Consider the following 22,211-nt stretch of genomic DNA (forward strand, 5'->3'; position numbering starts at 1 on the left):
CAGCCAATGTTTCCAAACACCCCTGTTTCATGTTTCCATTTCAAGCCAAGAGAAGCACTCAGATTGGCAATGCATGGGTCTCTCCATCTCTCTCTCTCTGTGTCTCTCACTCCATCTCTCTCTCACTCCCTCTGCCTTCTTTCTCTGTCTCTCGCTTTCCTCTCTTCCCCTCTCTCTCTCTCTCCTTCCCCTGGTGGTATTATGATATCTCTCTATGTGACTGTGTGACTGACACCAGTGTAATGAAGGTCTTGAACTTGGGGATATTGATCAAAAGGGTCCCACGGCTGACAGCCCTTAGCCTTTAATGAAGTTTGCCTTTAATTTCATCCAAACAGTCCGGGGCTGCCTGCCGCTGGGGGGGGCCCTCTCAGGTTCCCAGGGACGCACCTCATAAAAGTGACACGCTGGTGATGAATATGGGCGGTGGGCCGTGGTGTGGTGTGTGTGTACCGTTTGTTCTGTGGGGTGTGGGTGGGCCCCGGCCCTCACATCTGTCCTGGATGTGGCATCTACCCCACCGACACAGCCACACATTAGGGCCCCGTGTTAATAAGGCTCATAGACATCACATCATCACGGCCAGCTACTGAAACACAGGGTCAACCCCTTAAGGAACGGGAATGAATTTGTCTGTTATGGCCTGAAGCATACCATCATCATAGGAAGGACCGGTTGCTATGACATTTGGGTTGTAGAGAAATTACATTAATTTTGTCAATTGGTTGGCAAAATTGCTTTATGGAAAGCTGACATGATACACAGTTTATGACAGTTACAGAGATGTAACGTGAGTTTCTTGCTCAATATCCTGGGTACTCTATGCAGTGAGCAATGAGGTCCTTTCCTGAACATGCAATCCTAATTAGTTTCTTTTATGTTTCAGTTTCCCTGAGGTTTCCTGATACGTCCACAGTTAATGGACCATTAAGTTTCCCTCCCTCATCATGCTCAATTTCATATGAAACGACTGCAGCGTGTGTGCTGCTTACATACGTATGTGGTTAAAGGGTTGTTAGCTGGAGGGATATTTGAACTGTCACAACTTCTATTATACATTATCCATTGTCTATTGAAGATGTCTCGTCGCCGTTAAAGAAACATATTTTGAAACAGCTGACCACAGGAGTGTTTCCCTTTCTAATCTGTTGTATGGAATGTTATCTTAGCCGTCCAAATATCCATGTGATATTCCCTGTTGCCCAGGCTTTTATCTGTCAGTGAGAAATGCTGAACATAGGTACAGAAATAAACGGCCTCACGGCAGGTGCGTCATAGCCCTCCAGAAGTGCGTGGTATGTGCTTGTAGGACTCAGAGTGTGTATATATGTGTGTGTGTGCGTGTGTGTTGTGTCTTTGTGTGAGAGTGTGTGTGCGGGTTATCTTTGTGTGTGTGTGTGTGTGGTGTCTTTGTGTGTGTGTGTGTGTGTGTGTGTGTGTGTGTGTGTGTGTGTGTGTGTGTGTGTGTGTGTGTGTGTGTGTGTGTGTGTGTGTGTGTGTGTGTGTGTGTGTGTGTGCGTGTGCATGTGTGACAGAGAGAGTAAGAAAAAGAGCTAAGCTTACCACACTACAGACTGTGCGTGATTTGTGTGAGCTCTGACACCTGACCCAGGGTCAGGGAAGGAGCCAATACAAAAGGAGCCTAGTTAATCACGCTGGGCCGTGCTGGTCGGGTCTACAAAGGCCTACAGAATGGATGTCAATTTGGTATGTTCTGTTCCTCCTGGGTTCTGCTGGCCTAGTCTGGTTGTGGAACGAGTCAAGATGAGGATGATCTACTGCACCATCTTCCCCAGCGCTGGAGCGTCGGAGGAGCACATGACGGATATCTGGGGAATGGGAAGCGGCTAGTATGTGGGAGCAGCCGTCTGCCGCGCACATTGCCCCATCCCCCAACACTCCCCTCCCAACATGTCTTACATTAGCGTCGCAACAGCCACCTACCATCTGGAAGTCAAAACCTCTGTGTCAATCTGGGAGCATCTCCTGAATCATTGTGCCTCTATATCAAGCACTTGACAGGCTGGGCAAAACATTTTTTTTTTCAATGTTTAGGTTAGAGAAAGCCCCAGAGGAGCAGGCTGCTTTTTATACCCTGTGAGCACTGCTGTGAGCCTTGTGGAGAGTTTAGATTTGGTTACAATTGAATTAGTCTGAGGATCTGCCATACAAGGGCCGTAGATTCTCATCTCATTAAGGCTGAGAATCTTGAATGAGAATCTTGAATATCTTCATGTCTCCACTATTACTGGATTTGATGTCTCAGATAGCAAGTTGGATGAACGTAATCAATGTGTGTGTACAATACAATACAACTTTATTAATCCCCAAGGGGCAATTCATTCACGTGTGTGTGTGTGTGTGGGGGGGGGGTGACCCCTGGCACTGTTCCCCTCCAGGCTATAGAGGAGGTCAATGTGATAATGGAGCCTCCGCTACCGGCTGTCCCCTGTGACCCAGTGAGATGTTCTCTCACTGCCCGTCTCTCTCTTCGCTCTCTCTTCTTCCCTCTGTTTCTCCCACACAGCTTCCTGGACATGGTGAGCTACTTTGGGCTCAAGCCAAAGTCTGGGGAGAAGGAGGTGGCCCCCAGTTACGTCTTCATGCTCTGGTACGAGTTCTGCAGCGACTTTAAGAACACTTGGAAGCGGGAGAGTAAGAACATCTCCAAGGAGAGGTGAGTTGAAGAAACCATGTCTGCATCACCATTCGTTAGCACTCATATTAAATCACACAGCTAATGACGAAAGGGAAAGTTCTAGAGCTCTTTGCCAACTATCTTTTTCTAGAAACTTGAGTGTTCTTTATTTGATTACATTAAAGGGGGATATGTTATGACTGGGCCAAAGTTCAGTCTTCACACATGAAATCTGTTGACCAGAATCCTTTAGTCGCTCTTGTCCTACCCATCTTAAACACATACCTGATTGTTGGTGTCCCTCACGTTTCTGTGTGATACAAAACACCCTGAAAGGAGAATTATGAATTCTGTAAACAGTGTGGAGTGTAGCTGTTTTTACCAGTTATTAAAGCACAGGGGCATCAAAGAGAAGGTAGGCAGGCCGGGCCCAGGGCCTGGTACAATGTCAAAGACTGGGACCGGATTTACGATGTTTCATCTGACCCGAGGCGTGGTGTCGGGGGGATTCCCACTGCGGGACAGCAGTTCTCCTGGAGGCCTTCTGGCTTTACTAGCAGGGGACAGGGGCCTGTTAAAGACTGTGTGTTCTGAGAGGACTGTTAAACATTGTCATGGTTTGACCAGTCCACAGGGCTGCAGGTTTATTGCACATGGAGAGATGCAGCACTGGCCTAACCTGTGCCAAGTATCTGGTCAGGGCTGCTGGAAGAGACAGTGAGGGGCCAGACGTGCGTTCGGCTATTTTGGCATCACGGCACTAAGCTCTTTGGGGCCGATTCCAACTTAGGAATTTACACATTTCCTACACACTACTCAGTATTTGGTATTCAGACTTACCTTATTCAGTCACGTAACACAGTGTGGCTGCCTTGCACGCTCTGATTCAATTTCATTCAACCTCTGAAAACCAACAGACTTTCTTGTGGAATTTTCATCATATTTATCTTAAGCCATCCCTTGAAATACTGTGTACCTATTAGTTAGAATGTTGTCAACAGATTCACTAGAATATATTGTAATGAAACAGCAGGGAGCAGGTCTCAAACCCTCGATCTTCGAGCCTGAGGTCCGGCGCGCTATCAACGGTGCATGCTTGTGCGATAGACTCAATTTCCGAGCTTATAAACCCAGGGTTGTTACACTACTCCCTCCTTTCAAAGAGCACGTCCTCGCGCTAGCTTGTAGCTCTACGTCTTACAGGAACGCGCTCCCCGGCCAAGCACACACACTGTTGTGGATGCAAGGTCCGATCACTTCCGACACCAATGTAATGAAACAGCAGGGAGCAGGTCTCGAACCCTCGACCTTCGAGCCCGAGGTCACAAAAGCATGCTCGTGCAGTAGTGTTCAGAATATTAGGGATCAATAAAAGAACGACATTTAAATATCTGCACATTCGTCACCGTTTCAGCACCAATTGGTAGATTTGAAAATGCTCTGATCTTGTGGATTATTTAGGGTTAGGAAAGTATTTATGAATCACAAAAAATGGTTTGGAGAACCATTTATGCTTTACATTTACGCCAGGAGCATGCCACCCTGCATACCACTGCTGGCTTGCTTCTGAAACTAAGCAGGATTGGTCCTGGTCAGTTACTGGATGGGAGACCAGATGCTGCTGACAGTGGTGTTGGAGGGCCAGTAGGAGGCACTCTTTACTCTGGTCTACAAAAATATCCTAATGCCTGAGGGCAGTGATTGGGGAAACTGCCCTGTGTAGGATGCTGTCTTTCGGATGGGATGTTAAACAGTTCTCCTGACTCTCTGAGGTCATTAAAGATCCCATGACACTTATTGTAAGAGTAGGGTGTTAACCCAGGTGTCCTGGCTAAATCCCCAATCTGGCCCTCAAACCATCAAGGTCACCTAATAATCCCCAGTTTACAATTGGCTCATTCATCCCCCTCCTCTCCCCTGTAAACATTCCCCAGGTAGTTGCTGCAAATGAGAACATGTTCTCAGTCAACATACCTGGTAAAATAATGAATAAATAATATGAATGAAAGAAAACAGTGGTTTGATTCATTAAGCAAATTGCCACATTCTTCAACCCATGGTAATGTTGGAAGATTAGTGTACATAAAATTATTATTATAGGGAGAATAGTATACAATAGTAGGCTATACCCTCATCTATTCCCTGCTCTAACCATGGAACTGTGTGACGACATGGCCAAGTATTGCGCCATGAGTCTGGTTCAAACTGTCACGACTTTGTCCGCTCGTCGCTCCGTAACGATTTAATTAGCCTGCATGTCTTTTTTTGTATATTATCAACTGTTACTAAGGATCGTCAGCAACAACCGCACGACCCTGACTGCGTTTACAGAGAAAGCAAATGAAGGTAAACAAAACAATATAATTAAATGCAATGATAATGTAGGCTATACCAACACCAGCCGCAGGACACAGACCAAAATGAGGATCCCGGAGATCAGGGGTGGATGGGTCACCTCTGCTAAGGCGCGGGAACCTGCTGATCCAGCTGAGACGCTGGAGCATGTTGACCTAGAGCGCCGGAGAGAGAGTATACGTGGCAATACTCCCTCCCCAGCGCATGAGTCCAGCCGCAGGATGCCAACCAAAGGGAAGGTCCCGGGGATCAGGAGCAGACCGGTCACCTCCGCTGAGGCGCAGAAACCTGACAAACCGGCTGGGGTGTGAGAGCCCGATGAGCCTGTTGAGACCTCCCCGATTGCCTCGGTCGAGGCACGGGAACCTGTTCACCTAGCTGAGGCATGGGAGCCTATCGACCCCACTGAGGCATGGCAGCCTGTCGAGCCAGCTTTTAAATAATATATATATCTCCTTTATTTAACCAGGTAGGCCAGTTGAAAACAAGTTCTAATTTACAACGGTGACCTGGCCAAGATAAAGCAAAGCAGTGCGACACAAACAACACAGAGTTACACATGGGATAAACAAACGTACGGCAGGGTAGCCTAGTGGTTAGAGCGTTGGACTAGTAACCGGAAGGTTGCAAGTTCAAACCCCCGAACTGACAAGGTACAAATCTGTCGTTCTGCCCCTGAACAGGCAGTTAACCCACTGTTCCTAGGCCGTCATTGAAAATAAGAATGTGTTCTTAACTGACTTGCCTAGTAAAATAAAGGTAAAATAAAAAATAACACAATAGAAAAAATCTATATAGTGTGTGCAAATGAGGTAAGATTAGGGAGGTAAGGCAATAAGGCAATAAATAGGCCGTAGTGGCGAAGTAATTACAATTTAGAAATTAAACACTGGATGAATGTGCAAGTAGAGAGACTGGGATGAGAAGGAGCAACAAACAAAAAAACAATATCGGGATGAGGTAGTTGGATGGGCTATTTACAGATGGGCTGTGTACAGGTGCAATGATCTGTGAGCTGTTCTAACAGCTGATGCTAAAGTTAGTGAGGGGGATATGAGTCTCCAGCTTCAGTGATTTTTAAAATTCGTTCCAGTCATTGGCAGCAGAGAACTGGAAGGTAAGGTGGCCAAAGGAGGAATAGGCTTTGGGGGTGACCAGTGAAATATACCTGCTGGAGTGCATGCTACGGATGGGTGCTGCTATGGTGACCAGTGAGCTGAGATAAGGTGGGGCTTTACCTAGCAAAGACTTATAGATGACCTGGAGCCAGTGGGTTTGGCGACGAATATGAAGCGAGGGCCAGCCTGGAAGGAGAGTTTACAGTCTAACCAGACACCTAGGTATTTGTAATTGTCCACATATTCTAAGTCAGAACCGTCCAGAGTAGTGATGCTGGACGGGCGGGCAGGTGTTGGGCAGCGATCAGTTGAAGAGCATGCATTTAGTTTTACTTGCATTTAAGAGCAGTTGGAGGCCACAGAAGGGGAGTTGTATGGCATTGAAGCTTGTCTGGAGGTTTGTTAACACAGTGTCCAAAGAAGGGCCAGAAGTATACAGAATGGTGTCATCTGCGTAGAGTCCACCTCAGAGACTCACCAGCCAGCAGCAAGAAAGACATCATCGATGTATACAGAGAAAAGAGTCAGCTTGAGAATTGAACCCTGTGGGACCCCCATAGAGACTGCCAGAGGTCTGGACAACAGGCCCTTCAATTTGACACACTGAACTCTGTAGTTGGTGTACCAGACGAGGCAGTCATTTGAGAAACCAAGGCTATTGAGTCTGCCGATAAGAATGTGGTGATTGACAGTCGAAAGCCTTGGCCAGGTCGATGAAGACGGCTGCACAGTATTGTCTTTTATCGATGGCGGTTATGATTTCGTTTAGGACATTGAGCGTGGCTGAGGTGCACCCATATGACTAGCTCGGAAACCAGATTGCATAACGGAGAGGGTACGGTGGGATTTGAAATGGTCGGTGATCTGTTTGTTAACTTGGCTAGGATAGATAGGATAGATATAGGTCTGTAACAGTTTGGGTCTAGAGTGTCTCCCCCTTTGAAGAGGGGGATGATCGCGGCAGTTTTCCAATCTTTGGGGATCTCAGACGATACGAAAGAGAGGTTGAACAGGCTAGTAACACGGGTTGCAACAATTGCGGCGGATAATTTTAGAAAGAGAGGGTCCAGATTGTCTAGCCCAGCTGATTTGTATGGGTCCAGATTTTGCAACTATTTCAGAACATCAGCTATCTGGATTTGGGTGAAGGAGAAATGGGGGAGGTTTGGGCAAGTTGCTGTGGGGGGTGCAGGGCTGTTGACCGGGGTAGGGGTAGCCAGGTGGAAAGCCTGGCCAGCCGTAGAAAAATGCTTATTGAAATTCTCCATGATCGTGTATTTACATTTACATTTACATTTAAGTCATTTAGCAGACGCTCTTATCCAGAGCGACTTACAAATTGGTGAATTCACCTTCTGACATCCAGTGGAACAGCCACTTTACAATAGTGCATCTAAATCATTTAAGGGGGGGGTGAGAAGGATTACTTATCCTATCCTAGGTATTCCTTGAAGAGGTGGGGTTTCAGGTGTCTCCGGAAGGTGGTGATTGACTCCGCTGTCCTGGCGTCGTGAGGGAGTTTGTTCCACCATTGGGGGGCCAGAGCAGCGAACAGTTTTGACTGGGCTGAGCGGGAACTGTACTTCCTCAGTGGTAGGGAGGCGAGCAGGCCAGAGGTGGATGAACGCAGTGCCCTTGTTTGGGTGTAGGGCCTGATCAGAGCCTGGAGGTACTGCGGTGCCGTTCCCCTCACAGCTCCGTAGGCAAGCACCATGGTCTTGTAGCGGATGCGAGCTTCAACTGGAAGCCAGTGGAGAGAGCGGAGGAGCGGGGTGACGTGAGAGAACTTGGGAAGGTTGAACACCAGACGGGCTGCGGCGTTCTGGATGAGTTGTAGGGGTTTAATGGCACAGGCAGGGAGCCCAGCCAACAGCGAGTTGCAGTAATCCAGACGGGAGATGACAAGTGCCTGGATTAGGACCTGCGCCGCTTCCTGTGTGAGGCAGGGTCGTACTCTGCGGATGTTGTAGAGCATGAACCTACAGGAACGGGCCACCGCCATGATGTTGGTTGAGAACAACAGGGTGTTGTCCAGGATCACGCCAAGGTTCTTAGCGCTCTGGGAGGAGGACACAATGGAGTTGTCAACCGTGATGGCGAGATCATGGAACAGGCAGTCCTTCCCCGGGAGGAAGAGCAGCTCCGTCTTGCCGAGGTTCAGCTTGAGGTGGTGATCCGTCATCCACACTGATATGTCTGCCAGACATGCAGAGATGCGATTCGCCACCTGGTCATCAGAAGGGGGAAAGGAGAAGATTAATTGTGTGTCGTCTGCATAGCAATGATAGGAGAGACCATGTGAGGTTATGACAGAGCCAAGTGACTTGGTGTATAGCGAGAATAGGAGAGGGCCTAGAACAGAGCCCTGGGGGACACCAGTGGTGAGAGCGCGTGGCGAGGAGACAGATTCTCGCCACGCCACCTGGTAGGAGCGACCTGTCAGGTAGGACGCAATCCAAGCGTGGGCCGCGCCGGAGATGCCCAACTCGGAGAGGGTGGAGAGGAGGATCTGATGGTTCACAGTATCGAAGGCAGCCGATAGGTCTAGAAGGATGAGAGCAGAGGAGAGAGAGTTAGCTTTAGCAGTGCGGAGCGCCTCCGTGATACAGAGAAGAGCAGTCTCAGTTGAATGACTAGTCTTGAAACCTGACTGATTTGGATCAAGAAGGTCATTCTGAGAGAGATAGCGGGAGAGCTGGCCAAGGACGGCACGTTCAAGAGTTTTGGAGAGAAAAGAAAGAAGGGATACTGGTCTGTAGTTGTTGACATCGGAGGGATCGAGTGTAGGTTTTTCAGAAGGGGTGCAACTCTCGCTCTCTTGAAGACGGAAGGGACGTAGCCAGCGGTCAGGGATGAGTTGATGAGCGAGGTGAAGGGAGAAGGTCTCCGGAAATGGTCTGGAGAAGAGAGGAGGGGATAGGGTCAAGCGGGCAGGTTGTTGGGCGGCCGGCCGTCACAAGAAGCGAGATTTCATCTGGAGAGAGAGGGGAGAAAGAGGTCAGAGCACAGGGTAGGGCAGTGTGAGCAGAACCAGCGGTGTCATTTGACTTAGCAAACGAGGATCGGATGTCGTCGACCTTCTTTTCAAAATGGTTGACGAAGTCATCTGCAGAGAGGGAGGAGGGGGGAGGGGAGGAGGATTCAGGAGGGAGGAGAAGGTGGCAAAGAGCTTCCTAGGGTTAGAGGCAGATGCTTGGAATTTAGAGTGGTAGAAAGTGGCTTTAGCAGCAGAGACAGAGGAGGAAAATGTAGAGAGGAGGGAGTGAAAGGATGCCAGGTCCGCAGGGAGGCGAGTTTTCCTCCATTTCCGCTCGGCTGCCCGGAGCTCTGTTCTGTGAGCTCGCAATGAGTCGTCGAGCCACGGAGCGGGAGGGGAGGACCGAGCCGGCCTGGAGGATAGGGGACATAGAGAGTCAAAGGATGCAGAAAGGGAAGAGGAGGGTTGAGGAGGCAGAATCAGGAGATAGGTTGGAGAAGGTATGAGCAGAGGGAAGAGATGATAGGATGGAAGAGGAGAGAGTAGCGGGGAGAGAGAGCGAAGGTTGGGACGGCGCGATACCATCCGAGTAGGGGCAGTGTGGGAAGTGTTGGATGAGAGCGAGAGGGAAAAGGATACAAGGTAGTGGTCGGAGACTTGGAGGGGAGTTGCAATGAGGTTAGTGGAAGAACAGCATCTAGTAAAGATGAGGTTGAGCGTATTGCCTGCCTTGTGAGTAGGGGGGAAGGTGAGAGGGTGAGGTCAAAGAGGAGAGGAGTGGAAAGAAGGAGGCAGAGAGGAATGAGTCAAAGGTAGACGTGGGGAGGTTAAAGTCGCCCAGGACTGTGAGAGGTGAGCCGTCCTCAGGAAAGGAGCTTATCAAGGCATCAAGCTCATTGATGAACTCTCCAAGGGAACCTGGAGGGCGATAAATGATAAGGATGTTAAGCTTGAAAGGGCTGGTAACTGTGACAGCATGGAATTCAAAGGAGGCGATAGACAGATGGGTAAGGGGAGAGAGAGAGAATGACCACTTGGGAGAGATGAGGATCCCGGTGCCACCACCCCGCTGACCAGAAGCTCTCGGGGTGTGCGAGAACACGTGGGCGGTCGAAGAGAGAGCAGTAGGAGTAGCAGTGTTATCTGTGGTGATCCATGTTTCCGTCAGTGCCAAGAAGTCGAGGGACTGGAGGGAGGCATAGGCTGAGATGAACTCTGCCTTGTTGGCCGCAGATTGGCAGTTCCAGAGGCTACCGGAGACCTGGAACTCCACGTGGGTCGTGCGCGCTGGGACCACCAGATTAGGGTGCCGCGGCCACGCGGTGTGGAGCGTTTGTATGGTCTGTGCAGAGAGGAGAGAACAGGGATAGATAGACACATAGTTGACAGGCTACAGAAGAGGCTACGCTAATGCAAAGGAGATTGGAATGACAAGTGGACTACACGTCTCGAATGTTCAGAAAGTTAAGCTTACGTAGCAAGAATCTTATTGACTAAAATGATTGAAATGATACAGTACTGCTGGAGTAGGCTAGCTGGCAGTGGCTGCGTTGTTGACTTTGTAGGCTAGCTGGCAGTGGCTGCGATATTTATCGGTGCTGACAGTGTTTCCTAGCCTTAGTGCAGTGGGCAGCTGGGAGGAGGTGCTCTTATTCTCCATGGACTTTACAGTGTCCCTGAACCTTTTGGAGTTTGTGCTACAGGATGCACATTTATGTTTGAAGATAGCCATTGCTTTCCTAACTGTCTGTGTATATTGATTCCTAACTTCCCTGAAAAGTTGCAAATTGCGTGGGCTATTCGATGCTAATGCAGTACGCCACATGATGTTTTTGTGCTGGTCAAGGGCAGTCAGGTCTGGAGTGAACCAAGAGCTATATTTGTTCTTGGTTCAAATTTTTATGAATTGGGCATGCTTATTTAAGATGGTGAGGAAAGCACTTTTAAAGAATATCCAGGCACCCTCTACTGACGGAATGAGGTCAATATCCTTCCAAGGTACCCTATTAGAAAGACCTGCTCACTGAAGTATTTTAGGGAGTGTTTGACAGTGATGAGAGGTGGTCGTTTGAACGCAGACCCATTACGGACGCAGGCAATGAAGCAGTGATCGCTGAGATCCTGGTTGAAGACAGCAGAGGTGTATTTAGAGGGCAGGTTGGTCAGGATGATATCTATGAGGGTGCCCGGGTTTACAGATTTGGGGTCATTGATAATCATGTCAGCACAGGCAACAACTGTTTACAGTCTTTCTTTAGTTTTTCATTCTTACTTTTCTCAATTCACTTAAACTATATTTCTTTATTTTCCATGGGCTTCACCAGAGTACACCTAGTGGCTGGAATACAACTGTATTAAGCCACTTACAACAAACACCCCACTGCAAAAACTAAATGTTGTCACAAACATTTCACTGGCCTCAAAACAAAGAGAAGATGTAAGTATTGTTCATGAGAACAACGGAGAAAACTGGCCTAACAGCCATATAACTATCTAGACATGTCCAGCCTGCCTTTATGGGCAAAGACGCAACCCCCACTAAACAATATCACACTGTGATTAGTTGGTAAACGAAAAAAGTAAACGAGAAAATACATACACATCAGAACATCTCTAGTTGGTATCCTGATCAGAGCTTGTCAGCCCTAAAGTGTTATAGGTTAGAATGTCTCTGGGCCTTCTCTGCCGGGCTGAACGGCAGGTCAAGGTCATGGGTGACCCCAATGAATCAGTGTCCACTTCATCATGAGATGATTGAGTCTCTGAGCCCTCAGCTGTTTCCATATTTACCCGTCCTCTCCGGGCTCTCTCTGAGGACTGGCTGGCACTCCTTCACAGTGAAGTTTCTATAAGCCTGACCCCATTTCCCCAATATTATCTGATACTAGTTGTGTGCTACTCTGTCTGCTTTCTTCATCCCTATGTGGCCTATTGATGAATACTAGATAAGAATCCTCATCTGAGCTCTCAGACTCAGCGCTCTCCCCATTTTGCTGCTTTTGCTGGGGTGGTTCCCTTCTCCACAGACCTCTATGGGGTGTTTCAACAGGTTCCTCAAAGAGTAGAGAATTACATGACATGAGCATATTGCGATGCAGAACTCATTTTCTTCTGATCGTAGTAGGCTTTTCCCTTTGCTGTTGATTTCTCCATGTTTCTACTGGCGATGTCATAGGCTTCAGCCATCTGTTGCTGCCACTTCTTAGCATAATCCTGGTATGATTTCTCCTGTTCCTTTATCTGTAACCCAAAGACAAGGTCAACAGGTAGCAGTAGAGTCCTTCCAAATAGCAGGAAATATGGTGAGAGCCCAGTAGCATCACTGGTGGTACAATGATATGCATGAATGACCTTGTTCAGATAATCACCCCAGTTGGCCTTTTTCTCTTAATCTAGTGTGCGCAACATTGACAACAGTGTACGGTTAAATCTCTCCACCGGATTCCCATGTGGATGATATGGAGAGGTTCTGGAATCGGCTATTCCCGTACAGTTCTACAAGGCTCTGAATAACTGATTTTCAAACTCTCTTCCCTGATCATGATGGATTTTTGACACAAAGCCAAACTTTGGGGAAAAAAATCATCAAAAAGCTTTTTTTGCGGGGGGATAGGAGGGACGCCATGTGCGACTGACGTGTTTTCCGTTTGCTCCCGTGGGATTCTTAAAGTTTACGTGAATTTTGCAGCAGAACCGTATTTATTTTCAAATATTAATTTGGTGATCCCTTTCCGTAAAAACCAAGACTACTTTGCTTCCGAATGTCAGCATGTCGAACAAACATAAGGCCAAAAGCATGACTTTGAGAAAACCCGGCCTGCAAGACCCGCTCTCATCACCGCCCTCTCCTGAGTCTGAGGGCTCGGGGACGCACACTTTACCGGGGGTGCGGCTTGGCCTGGCGGCGCTGAAATGAACATTCTCGAGGCCATCAAACTACTACGCTCTGAGATAGTTGGAATGAAAACACAGGTGGTTGCTACGATTTGAGGCCAGAATACAGGAGGTTTCTGATACTTTAAAAGCAGATTTAACCATCCTGCAAAACGAGACTGTGCCAGCAATCACATTACTCAAAACAACAACTGCGTCACACACTACAACGATTGCAGCACTGGAGACCTCTGCTACCAATGTCTCCGACTTAACTACATCCCTGGAGGCTGAAGTTAAACGCCTAGCTGCGGATTTGAAAAAGGTGAAGGAGAGCTGTGTGAGTTTAGAGGGATTCTCTCGCTGCAATAATCTGAGACTTGTATCGGTCCCAGAGTCAGCAGAAATGCATCGCGCCACGGATTTCGTTTCAGGGCTGCTGAAGGATGTTCTTGCCTTAGATGAAAAGCCCCTGATTGATCAAGCCCACCGGTCGCTGCGCCCAAAGTCCCGGGATGGGGAGAGGCCCCGTGACATAATTCTTCGAGTGCACTTTTTTTCATGAGAAGATGGAGATCCTCCGACGAGCCCGCAATACCACTCTGAGCTTTCAAGGACAGAGCTTCTCCATCTACCAGGACTACTCCCCCACTGTTTCCAGGCAGCGCGCAGCTTTCGGACAGGCCAAACAAGTACTTCGGGACCATCCAAGTGTGAAGTATGGACTGCGATTCCCGGCCCTTTTATGGCTATCTCATGAGGGTAAAGACTACACATTTGAATCTCCGGATGAGGCTATGGCTCACATTCAACGTCACATCAAGAAGTGGTTGAACATGCTCACAGTTCAGCAACTGTTGCTTGCGAACTGTGGATAGTAAGTAACCCACCTGTGGTACAATTATGTTTAGATATAACAGGCTAGTCTTGTATAGTTGGCGAAACCATTCAGGCTTATTTGATGTGATCAAATGTTTTGATCATCTAGTGTGCGTGCCTTACAAGCATTCAGTCATTTTAATTTAATTATATTAAGGTTTTACTTAACTCCTGTGTTTCTAGGCTGTCTCGCTCACCTATTCAGTTTGTTTACACAGTGTCTCAGTGACTCAAAATATTTTTGGTTATTTGTTTACTGCATCCGTTTGCATTGACCCAGTAAACAGTAAATGTCTCCTAAGGCAACACAGTTTTTGGGGTCTCACTTCAATTTTAAATGTTTTGAGCGTCACTTATGCCCAGCAAACGTTCAACGTTGCGCACACATAGTTTTTTGGTATTGGTTGTAAGCTGTCTCAGCGTCAACTAGACTACTATTATAATTACTATTATTTTTGATTGTCTTACTACGATTTCCTTACTTCAAATTAGATTTTTGGCTGAGAGCCTTTATACATTTTATTTATTTTCTCTCTCAATGCCTGTTATAAGACTGGGAATATAATTATATACATCTACAAGTGGTGCTTTTGTCATTCTGTTTGCACAAGGGATTCACCTTTTTTTTGTTGAAAAAAATACATACAAATCTTTCTTTTTGCTGCCTGATCCACTAACAAAAGCAACTTTAAAGAGCGGGACTGTGGGTTTAGGTTTAAGACCGCACTCTCACAGACATACTGTGTGAAGAGAACATGTTCTATTTAGGCTTGTACCTCATTTGGGGAGGTATTGTCTGGGATGGGGGAGGGGCAGGTTGAATTGTTCAGTTCTAATGTTGTCATTCTGTCTTTTTAGTTTTTTTTCTGTACTTTTTCCAAACATCTACCACCGTACATTATTACTCTGAGACAAGTTATTCTGGTACATTTCATGGAACACCAAAGGGGTTAATAACCCGGTGAAGCGTAAGAGGGTGTTGACACACTTAAAGGGTTTGAATGCAAATATTGCATTTCTACAAGAGACTCACTTGAGGACTGGTGAGCATTTTAGGATGCGTACGGACTGGGTTGGTCAAGTGTTCCACTCGAACTTTCATAGTTAATCAAGAGGTGCTGCTATTCTGCTTGATAAAGCTACTCCCTTTGTAGCTTCTGAGGTTATTGCTGATCCTAAGGGACGATACGTCATAGTAACCGGTGAACTGTTTTCTACCCCTCTTGTTTTGGCTAGTGTTTATGCTCCCAATTGGGATGACACAAGTTTCATTTCTTCCTTTCTGTCTGCTATTCCCAATTTAGATTCTCATTTGTTGATTTTAGGGGATTTCAACTGTAAAAGTCCTCACAAACAAATACAGGCCCATCTAAATGTGCCCTACTTATTCAATCCTTTCTTCAGAAATATTCTATGTTCGTTTCCTACATCCTACAGATAGACAGTATTCCTTTTATTCTCATGTTCATCAAACATACTCCCGGATTGATCAATTATTTTTGGACAAAAAACTTCTGCCTAACCTTCGGCAGTGTACTTACGAGAGTATTGTTATCTCTGACCATTCACCATTAGTGCTTGAACTAGAGTTTCCCCAGTGACCTCCTATGTGTTATCAATGGCGTCTCAACCCCATTTTACTCTCAGATAAGGAGTTTGTCAATTTCATTTCTTCTGAAATCACCTTATTCCTAGAAACTAATTCAACACCAGGTATGTCCTGCTCTACCATATGGGAGTCTCTCAAAGCATACCTACGTGGCCAAATTATTTCTTATACAGCCAACCAAAACAGAGTTCGCTCTCAGCGACTTCGGGACCTGAGCGAGTCCATAGCCACATTGGATGATAAGTATGCTACGGATCATTCCTCTGATCTGCATAAAGAGCGCCAACTACTCCAATCTGAATTTGATGAGCTTTCTACCAGGCAAGCTGAACAGTTACTCTTGCGAGCTCGATACAAAGTCTATGAACAAGGCGACAAGGCCAGTAAACTCCTTGCGCATCAGATCTGTAAATCTGAGGCCTCACGTTTAATCCCACAAATAAGGACCCCGTCTGGTGCCACCACAGTTATACATAAAGAGTTCAATTTAAACAATTTTACTCTGCGCTATACACCTCTGAATCCCCTCAAGACCCTTTGCTGATTGACTCCTTCTTTAATGGCTTGAATATGCCTTCAATTGATACAGACTCCCATGACTGTCTAGAGGAGATTACGCTTGAGGAGATTGCAACAGCAGTGTCTGCAATGAAAAGTGGTAAATCACCGGGTCCGGACGGTTTTCCAACCGAATTTTACAGGACGTTTTCTGGTCTGCTTTGCCCATTCTTGTCTCGACTATTTGCAGAGTGCCTTAATACTTCAAAGCTACCGCCTAGTCTTTATCAGGCTTAAATTTCATTACTATTAAAGAAAAACAAAGACCCCCTGGAATGTGGATCCTATCGCCCAATCTCGCTTTTAAACTGTGATTACAAAATCCTAGCTAAGCTTTTAGCCATCCGTATGGAAGGCTTGCTGCACCAAGTAATACACTCTGACCAGACTGGCTTTGTGAGAAATAGGCATTTATTTTTCAATATTAGGCGCCTTATGAATATACTCTACTCCCCAGCGTCGGAGGACCCGGAGGTGGTGGTCTCACTTGATGCCGAAAAAGCGTCTGACCGCGTTGAGTGGGATTACCTAACAGCTGCCCTTTATAGATTTGGCTTTGGCCCCAAATTCATTGCGTGGATAAAGATTCTTTATTTTTCCCCCATGGCTTCGGTACGGACTAATAACTTGTCCTCTGACTATTTTCCCTTGCACCGCGGATCCAGACAGGGTTGTCCACTCTCCCCCTTGTTGTTTGCTTTGGCAATCGAGCCTCTCGCCATTGCACTACGCTCTAATGATGCCATTCAAGGTATAATCAGGGCGGGCTGGGAGCAGAAAGTCTCGCTATATGCTGACGACCTCCTTTTGTTTATCTCCAACCCTGATACCTCATTGCCATGTGCCCTATCTGTTCTTAAAAAGTTTGGATCAATCTCAGGGTACAAGCTGAATCTAGGCAAGAGTGAGCTTTTTCCGGTAAACAAGGCTGCTTTAAAGTGCTCTTTTACAAGTTCTCAGTTTAGGATTGTCCGGGATCAATTCACCTACTTGGGAGTAAAAGTGACAAGGAAATATTCAAATTTGTTTCAGGAAAACTTTGTTGCTGTAGCAGACAGTTTGGAACAATCTTTTACTTTTTGGAATTCGCTACCCCTTTCTCTTTTCGGAAGGATTAATGTCATTAAAATGAATGTGTTGCCCACATTTTTATATTTATTTCAATGTTTACCCATTTTTATTCCAAAATCTTTTTTTATTTCACTGGATCAAACATTCATGCATTTTATTTGGGATGGCAGGGTACCACGGATTGGTAGAAAACATTTACAGAAGCCTAGGTCATTGGGGGGTTTAGCTCTACCAGATTTTCAGACATACTACTGGGCTGCAAATTTCAGAGCCCTTCTGTACTGGCTGCAGACTGATCCTATTGGCCCTAGACCACTTTGGGTCCAGATGGAGTCTGAATCCTCTGTGTTGTGCTCGTCTCTCCCAGTGTCCCTAGGCAAAAGGTGTGTCAACCCAATTGTAAAGCAGTCTCTTAAAATTTGGAATCAGTTCCGTTTAGCCTTTAGCCTCCGAGGCTTTTCTCTATCAGGCCCAATCAATCAGAAAATGTTATTTCCTCCATCTTTGAATGATGGGGCTTTTGGCATTTGGCACTCACTGGGCCTCTCCTCGCTAGCCCAATTATTCTTAGATGATACATTTGCCTCTTTTTCACAGCTGCAGGAAAAGTTCAATCTCCCCAATCCCACTTTTTCCGCTATCTCCAGATTAGAAACTTTGTCAGAGCTAACACACCTGGATTTCCCCATAGGCCTGTGAATACAGCTATAGAGAGAATCTTGGAGTTGAACAAGCTTCCTAGGGGCGCAATTTCAGATGTATATGCAATCATTCATGACTTACAGAACCCTTCTTTGGTGCCTTTAAAGACTCGATGGGAAAAGGATTTGGTGGCGGAACTTCGGGAAGATGCCTGGGAATCTGTGCTGCACAGGGTGCACTCGTCCTCTTTTAGCACTAGACACAGCCTCATTCAATTCAAGGTGGTTCACCGTATCCACTGGTCGGGGGCCAAACTTGGAAGAATATTCTCTGATTTTGATCCTACCTGTGTCAGATGTAAAGTGGAACCAACCACACTGTTGCATATGTTTTGGGGCTGTCATAAACTGTCAGGTTTCTGGGAATTGATATTTAAATGTTTCTCTGATATATATGACACTGTTATAGATCTGTCTCCCCTTACAGCCCTTTTTGGAGTACTGCCCATGGGTACCCCCCTATCAAGAATCCAGTCGGACACTGTTGCTTATACAACTCTTTTAGCTAGACGGCTAATACTACAGAACTGGAAGATGGCAGCTCCCCCATCTTATAAATATTGGGTGAGAGATGTGTTGTTGCCTTGTTCATCTTGCCCGGGCAGAGACTCAAGTGTGAGCTTGTTTTTCCCAGTTATTTTTACATTTTGTTCACGCCTACATGAATAATCATTCTATTTTTTTATTTTAAAGCATTGTAAACTTTATTTTTGGTCCAGTGGATGGTCGGTCTGTGGCCATGACTGTCTGTGAGTGGTTGCATTTCTCCACCCTTATCCCTTGACTGTTTACAGGAACAATGGTGAGGTGTTTGCTCTGTCCATGTACTATAGATTGCCCTTTAACCTTTGTAGCCTTCTGCCTGGTGTGTTTAACTTGTCTAAAGTATGGTATCTTTAAAGATATTTTTTATTTGTATTTTTATTTGTATTTTTTTCTAGTTGAGTATATTATTTATATTGCTTTGTGTTGTCTTGTGTGTGTGTGTGTGTTTGTGTGTGTGTGTGTAAAACTTAATAAACAATGTGTTTGTTTAAAAAAAAAAATGCTTTTTTTGCTGCAGTTTTCCCTGACTTATTTCTGGTGGGGTAGGCTTGTGCAAATTTTGTAAAGTTATCTAAAATATCTAAAAATGTACTCGTAGCCCCCTCTGCTTTTCTCCAAATGCACATAGTCAATTGAAATCATCTGGAAAGGAGCTGTAGCTCGTACATGTTGCATTGGAGCCCTAGTTATTACACTGGGTTTCTTTTGTTTGATACACTTACACACTTTGGTGATAAAGTGTTCAATGCTAAGTTCAACACTCTTTCTGTTCCTAGATGGGCCATTTCAGTGTGTAAGTACTTGTAAATCAGTGTTCTATACTGACTTGGTACCACAACTTGTGTCCTTTTTGCCATTTTCCTTTGTAATAATCCATCTGGTGAGGCATGGAGCCTGTTCCACTCTTGCAGTAACTGTTTGACTTTGTATGACTCTTGTTGACATTCTGTTGGTTTAGGCTTAGTCCTTTGACATTTCAGTTCCAAGATTCTCCATACAGCCGCATCCTTTAACTGAGCCTGCATAATATCGTGTGGAGACAGTCGGTCTGTAACTGTTCCCCCTCACCATGACAGCTCATCTTGCACTGATGGCCTTCGTGTGACCGTGGAGATCCACGTTACACAGTCATTCTGTTGTGTCTGAACATTATTGAGTGTTGCTTTTACCATTTCAAGTGAGTGTTTCTCTGTGCATTCTTCCATGTAATGTTCAGCATGCAAAGGAGAGCGTGACAAAGTCTGCGTCAGTGTTTACCTTTCCAGGACGATACTGAGATTAAAGTCAGAAAGCTCTGCCACCCAGCAATGACCGGTGGCATTCAGTCTTGCTGTAGTTAGTACGTATGTCAATGGGTTATTATCACTGTACATTGTCACAGCGGGAGAATAAAATAGGTCATCTCGGAACCACTCAGTCACTGCCCAAGAATTCCAGTTTCCCTGAGTGAAGGTGATAGTTTCTCTCTGCTTGAGTCAGGGTGCGGGAAGCCATATCCAAAGACTCTCAGTTTGCCACTTTGTCGTTGGTATAACACCCCTCCCAATTCCTCTTCGGAGGCATCAACATGCAGGATAAAAGGGTCCTTGAAATCTGGGTAAGCAAGCACAGGTGGATTAGTCAACACACTCACCAAGTGTTCTAATGCTCTCTGGTGAGCATCCTCCCATATAACTTTCTGGTGGGGCAGAGCCTGTCCCAACTGCATAGCTACCTTGGTCCTTCGTTTCTCAGATGCTGGGGTCTCCGACTTCACTGCTAGTAAGTCATAGAGACATTTAGCATGTTGTGAAAAGTTCTGTACATAACCCCTATAGTACCCTAGAAACCCCAGTAGTTTCCTCAGCTCTCTCCCGTTTGTTGGTGGCCTGTTTACCAGTTCTTGCACTGCTACAATTTCTTTAACATCCATTCTGTAACCCTCAGCAGAAATTATTTTTCCTAAATAACGGACCTCATTCTTGAATAGGTCCCACTTATCAGCCCTGAGTTTAATACCCCATTTATTTTGCTGTCTGAGTACCTGACGGACATCTTCCACATGTTGTTCAAATGACTGACTAAAAATAAGAACGTCATCCAAATATGGTATACAGATTCTACCTCTTATCCCCTCTAAACTTTCCTCCATGCTTCATTGGAAGGCAGAGGGACTGCTTGATAAGCCAAAGGGAATTCTATTCCTTTCATATAAAGCCCAAGGGGTGCTGAAGGCAGTGTATTTTCTGGACTCCTCTCCCACAAGCCTTGGTGGTCTGCATTTCCTTGATCTAAAACTGTAAACCATGAGTTTCTTCCCAAACCATCAAGTATTGCCTGTATACAGGGTATGGGATGCCTGTCCAGAACAGTCTTCTTGTTCAATCCCCTGTAATCAACACAAAGTCTTAAACTCCCATCCTTTTTCAGTATGCAGACCAAAGATGATACGTATGATGAAGTTGACTTCCTGATTAAGTTTTTGTTCAGGAGCCCCTGAAGTTGGCTTTTCACCTCAGCATACAAGGGGCGTGGCACACTGTTGTATCTCTTTGCCACTGGTATGTTATCAGTCAATGTTATCTCCATTCTGAGATTTTCAATACACCCTATGTCCATGTCATCTTTGGTGAAAACAACTGATTCCTCTCTGAGCATCCGTTTGACTAATTCTTGTTGCTCTTGGCTCAAGTGCTGAACCTCTACAGGTGGGTCCCACCACTCTATTTGACCATTGTCAGGGCCAGGCTCCGGTGGGGATCTGTCCTGAACCTGTGCTACAGTAACCTTTTCTCCACTGGGCACATGAACTGGGTGACATGCTACTACTCTCTGTAATGTCTCTACCACTGTTTGTCTTGGTAAGGTAATGTCATGTTTGGTAGTATTCACTACTGCAATGTCAACTTTTCGAGATGGCCATTTTGATGTTTTCACAACGTGAGTTTGTAGGTCCAGGCCCCAGATCACTCTCATGTCCGGTTCAAATAACACCATTTCATAATTGAAGGGAGCCCCTCTTGGGATACAGTGATGAATTAATTTTGTTTGTCCACCTGGAATGACAACGTCACGTCTGCCTGCTGTAAGCAAGCATTCCTCCGTGTACTCTGAGTGCTGAAGCAGATTGAGTAGAGTCTTTGCCTTTCCCTGTCCTAGCTTAAGTGCATTTCTAAACATCTTTACTGTGTATATCAGCTCTGAGGGCTCCTTGTTACTTTTTGTTTGAACAATTTCTTCAATGACATTAAACCCAATGATTGGCTTCTCCAGTCTTTCATTTGTGACTAATATCGGAATCCTCAACTGTTTTCCTGCAATGACCTCAGCTTTGAAATCCAGCAAACTAAAGCAAATGTCCATCCAACCCAGAAAGGGAATTTCAGTGCCATTGGCTGCCCTCAGATCCAGGTTCTTTGCATTGCCCATGATTTCTGCCAGTGGTCTAATTTGTGTGCGTGGCAAATTACATTTTCTCCATTCCTCACTTATGATGGATACCTGAGCCCCTGTGTCCCATAGTGCTAGAGTCTTTACACCCTCCCTATAACACCACACTTGAGTTTTTTTAAACCAATGAGCTATGCTATATTACAATGTCCTGTGGTGGCTGGGGTAGTTGGCCCCCACTCTCTCTGTATCAGGAGACAAGGGGAGTTGTGGTCAGTCTTGCTGGCAGTCTTACATGTAGGTTGGTACTGTTTCCAATGATCCTGTTGGCACACTTTGGAACAATAGGCAGCTTTATGACACAATGAACACAACTTTGAGATTCTCTCTACCTTTGCACTGCAGCCACTGCAACACTGGATGGAACTTGATGTACAGTATCTGAGATCACTCCCCGTTCCATGGTTGTGACCCCCAGGCGTTTCCCATTGGATGTGCGTTGCCCCTGATCCTACAT

General features: G+C 46.0%; 1 protein-coding gene across 2 annotated transcripts in view; it reads left to right on the top strand.

Annotated features, from left to right (window-relative positions):
* The window catches only part of LOC135525908 (formin-like), a 105,767-nt gene that overhangs the window by 62,972 nt on the left and 20,584 nt on the right, over positions 1 to 22,211 (top strand). For both annotated transcript variants that reach the window (XM_064953875.1, XM_064953876.1), the window contains one exon: positions 2,528 to 2,677. In XM_064953875.1, the coding sequence (XP_064809947.1) occupies positions 2,528 to 2,677 (150 nt within the window). The remainder of the gene's footprint in view (positions 1 to 2,527; positions 2,678 to 22,211) is intronic.

This window comes from Oncorhynchus masou, chromosome 32, assembly GCF_036934945.1.
Source record: "Oncorhynchus masou masou isolate Uvic2021 chromosome 32, UVic_Omas_1.1, whole genome shotgun sequence".
Classification (NCBI taxonomy): domain Eukaryota; kingdom Metazoa; phylum Chordata; class Actinopteri; order Salmoniformes; family Salmonidae; genus Oncorhynchus; species Oncorhynchus masou.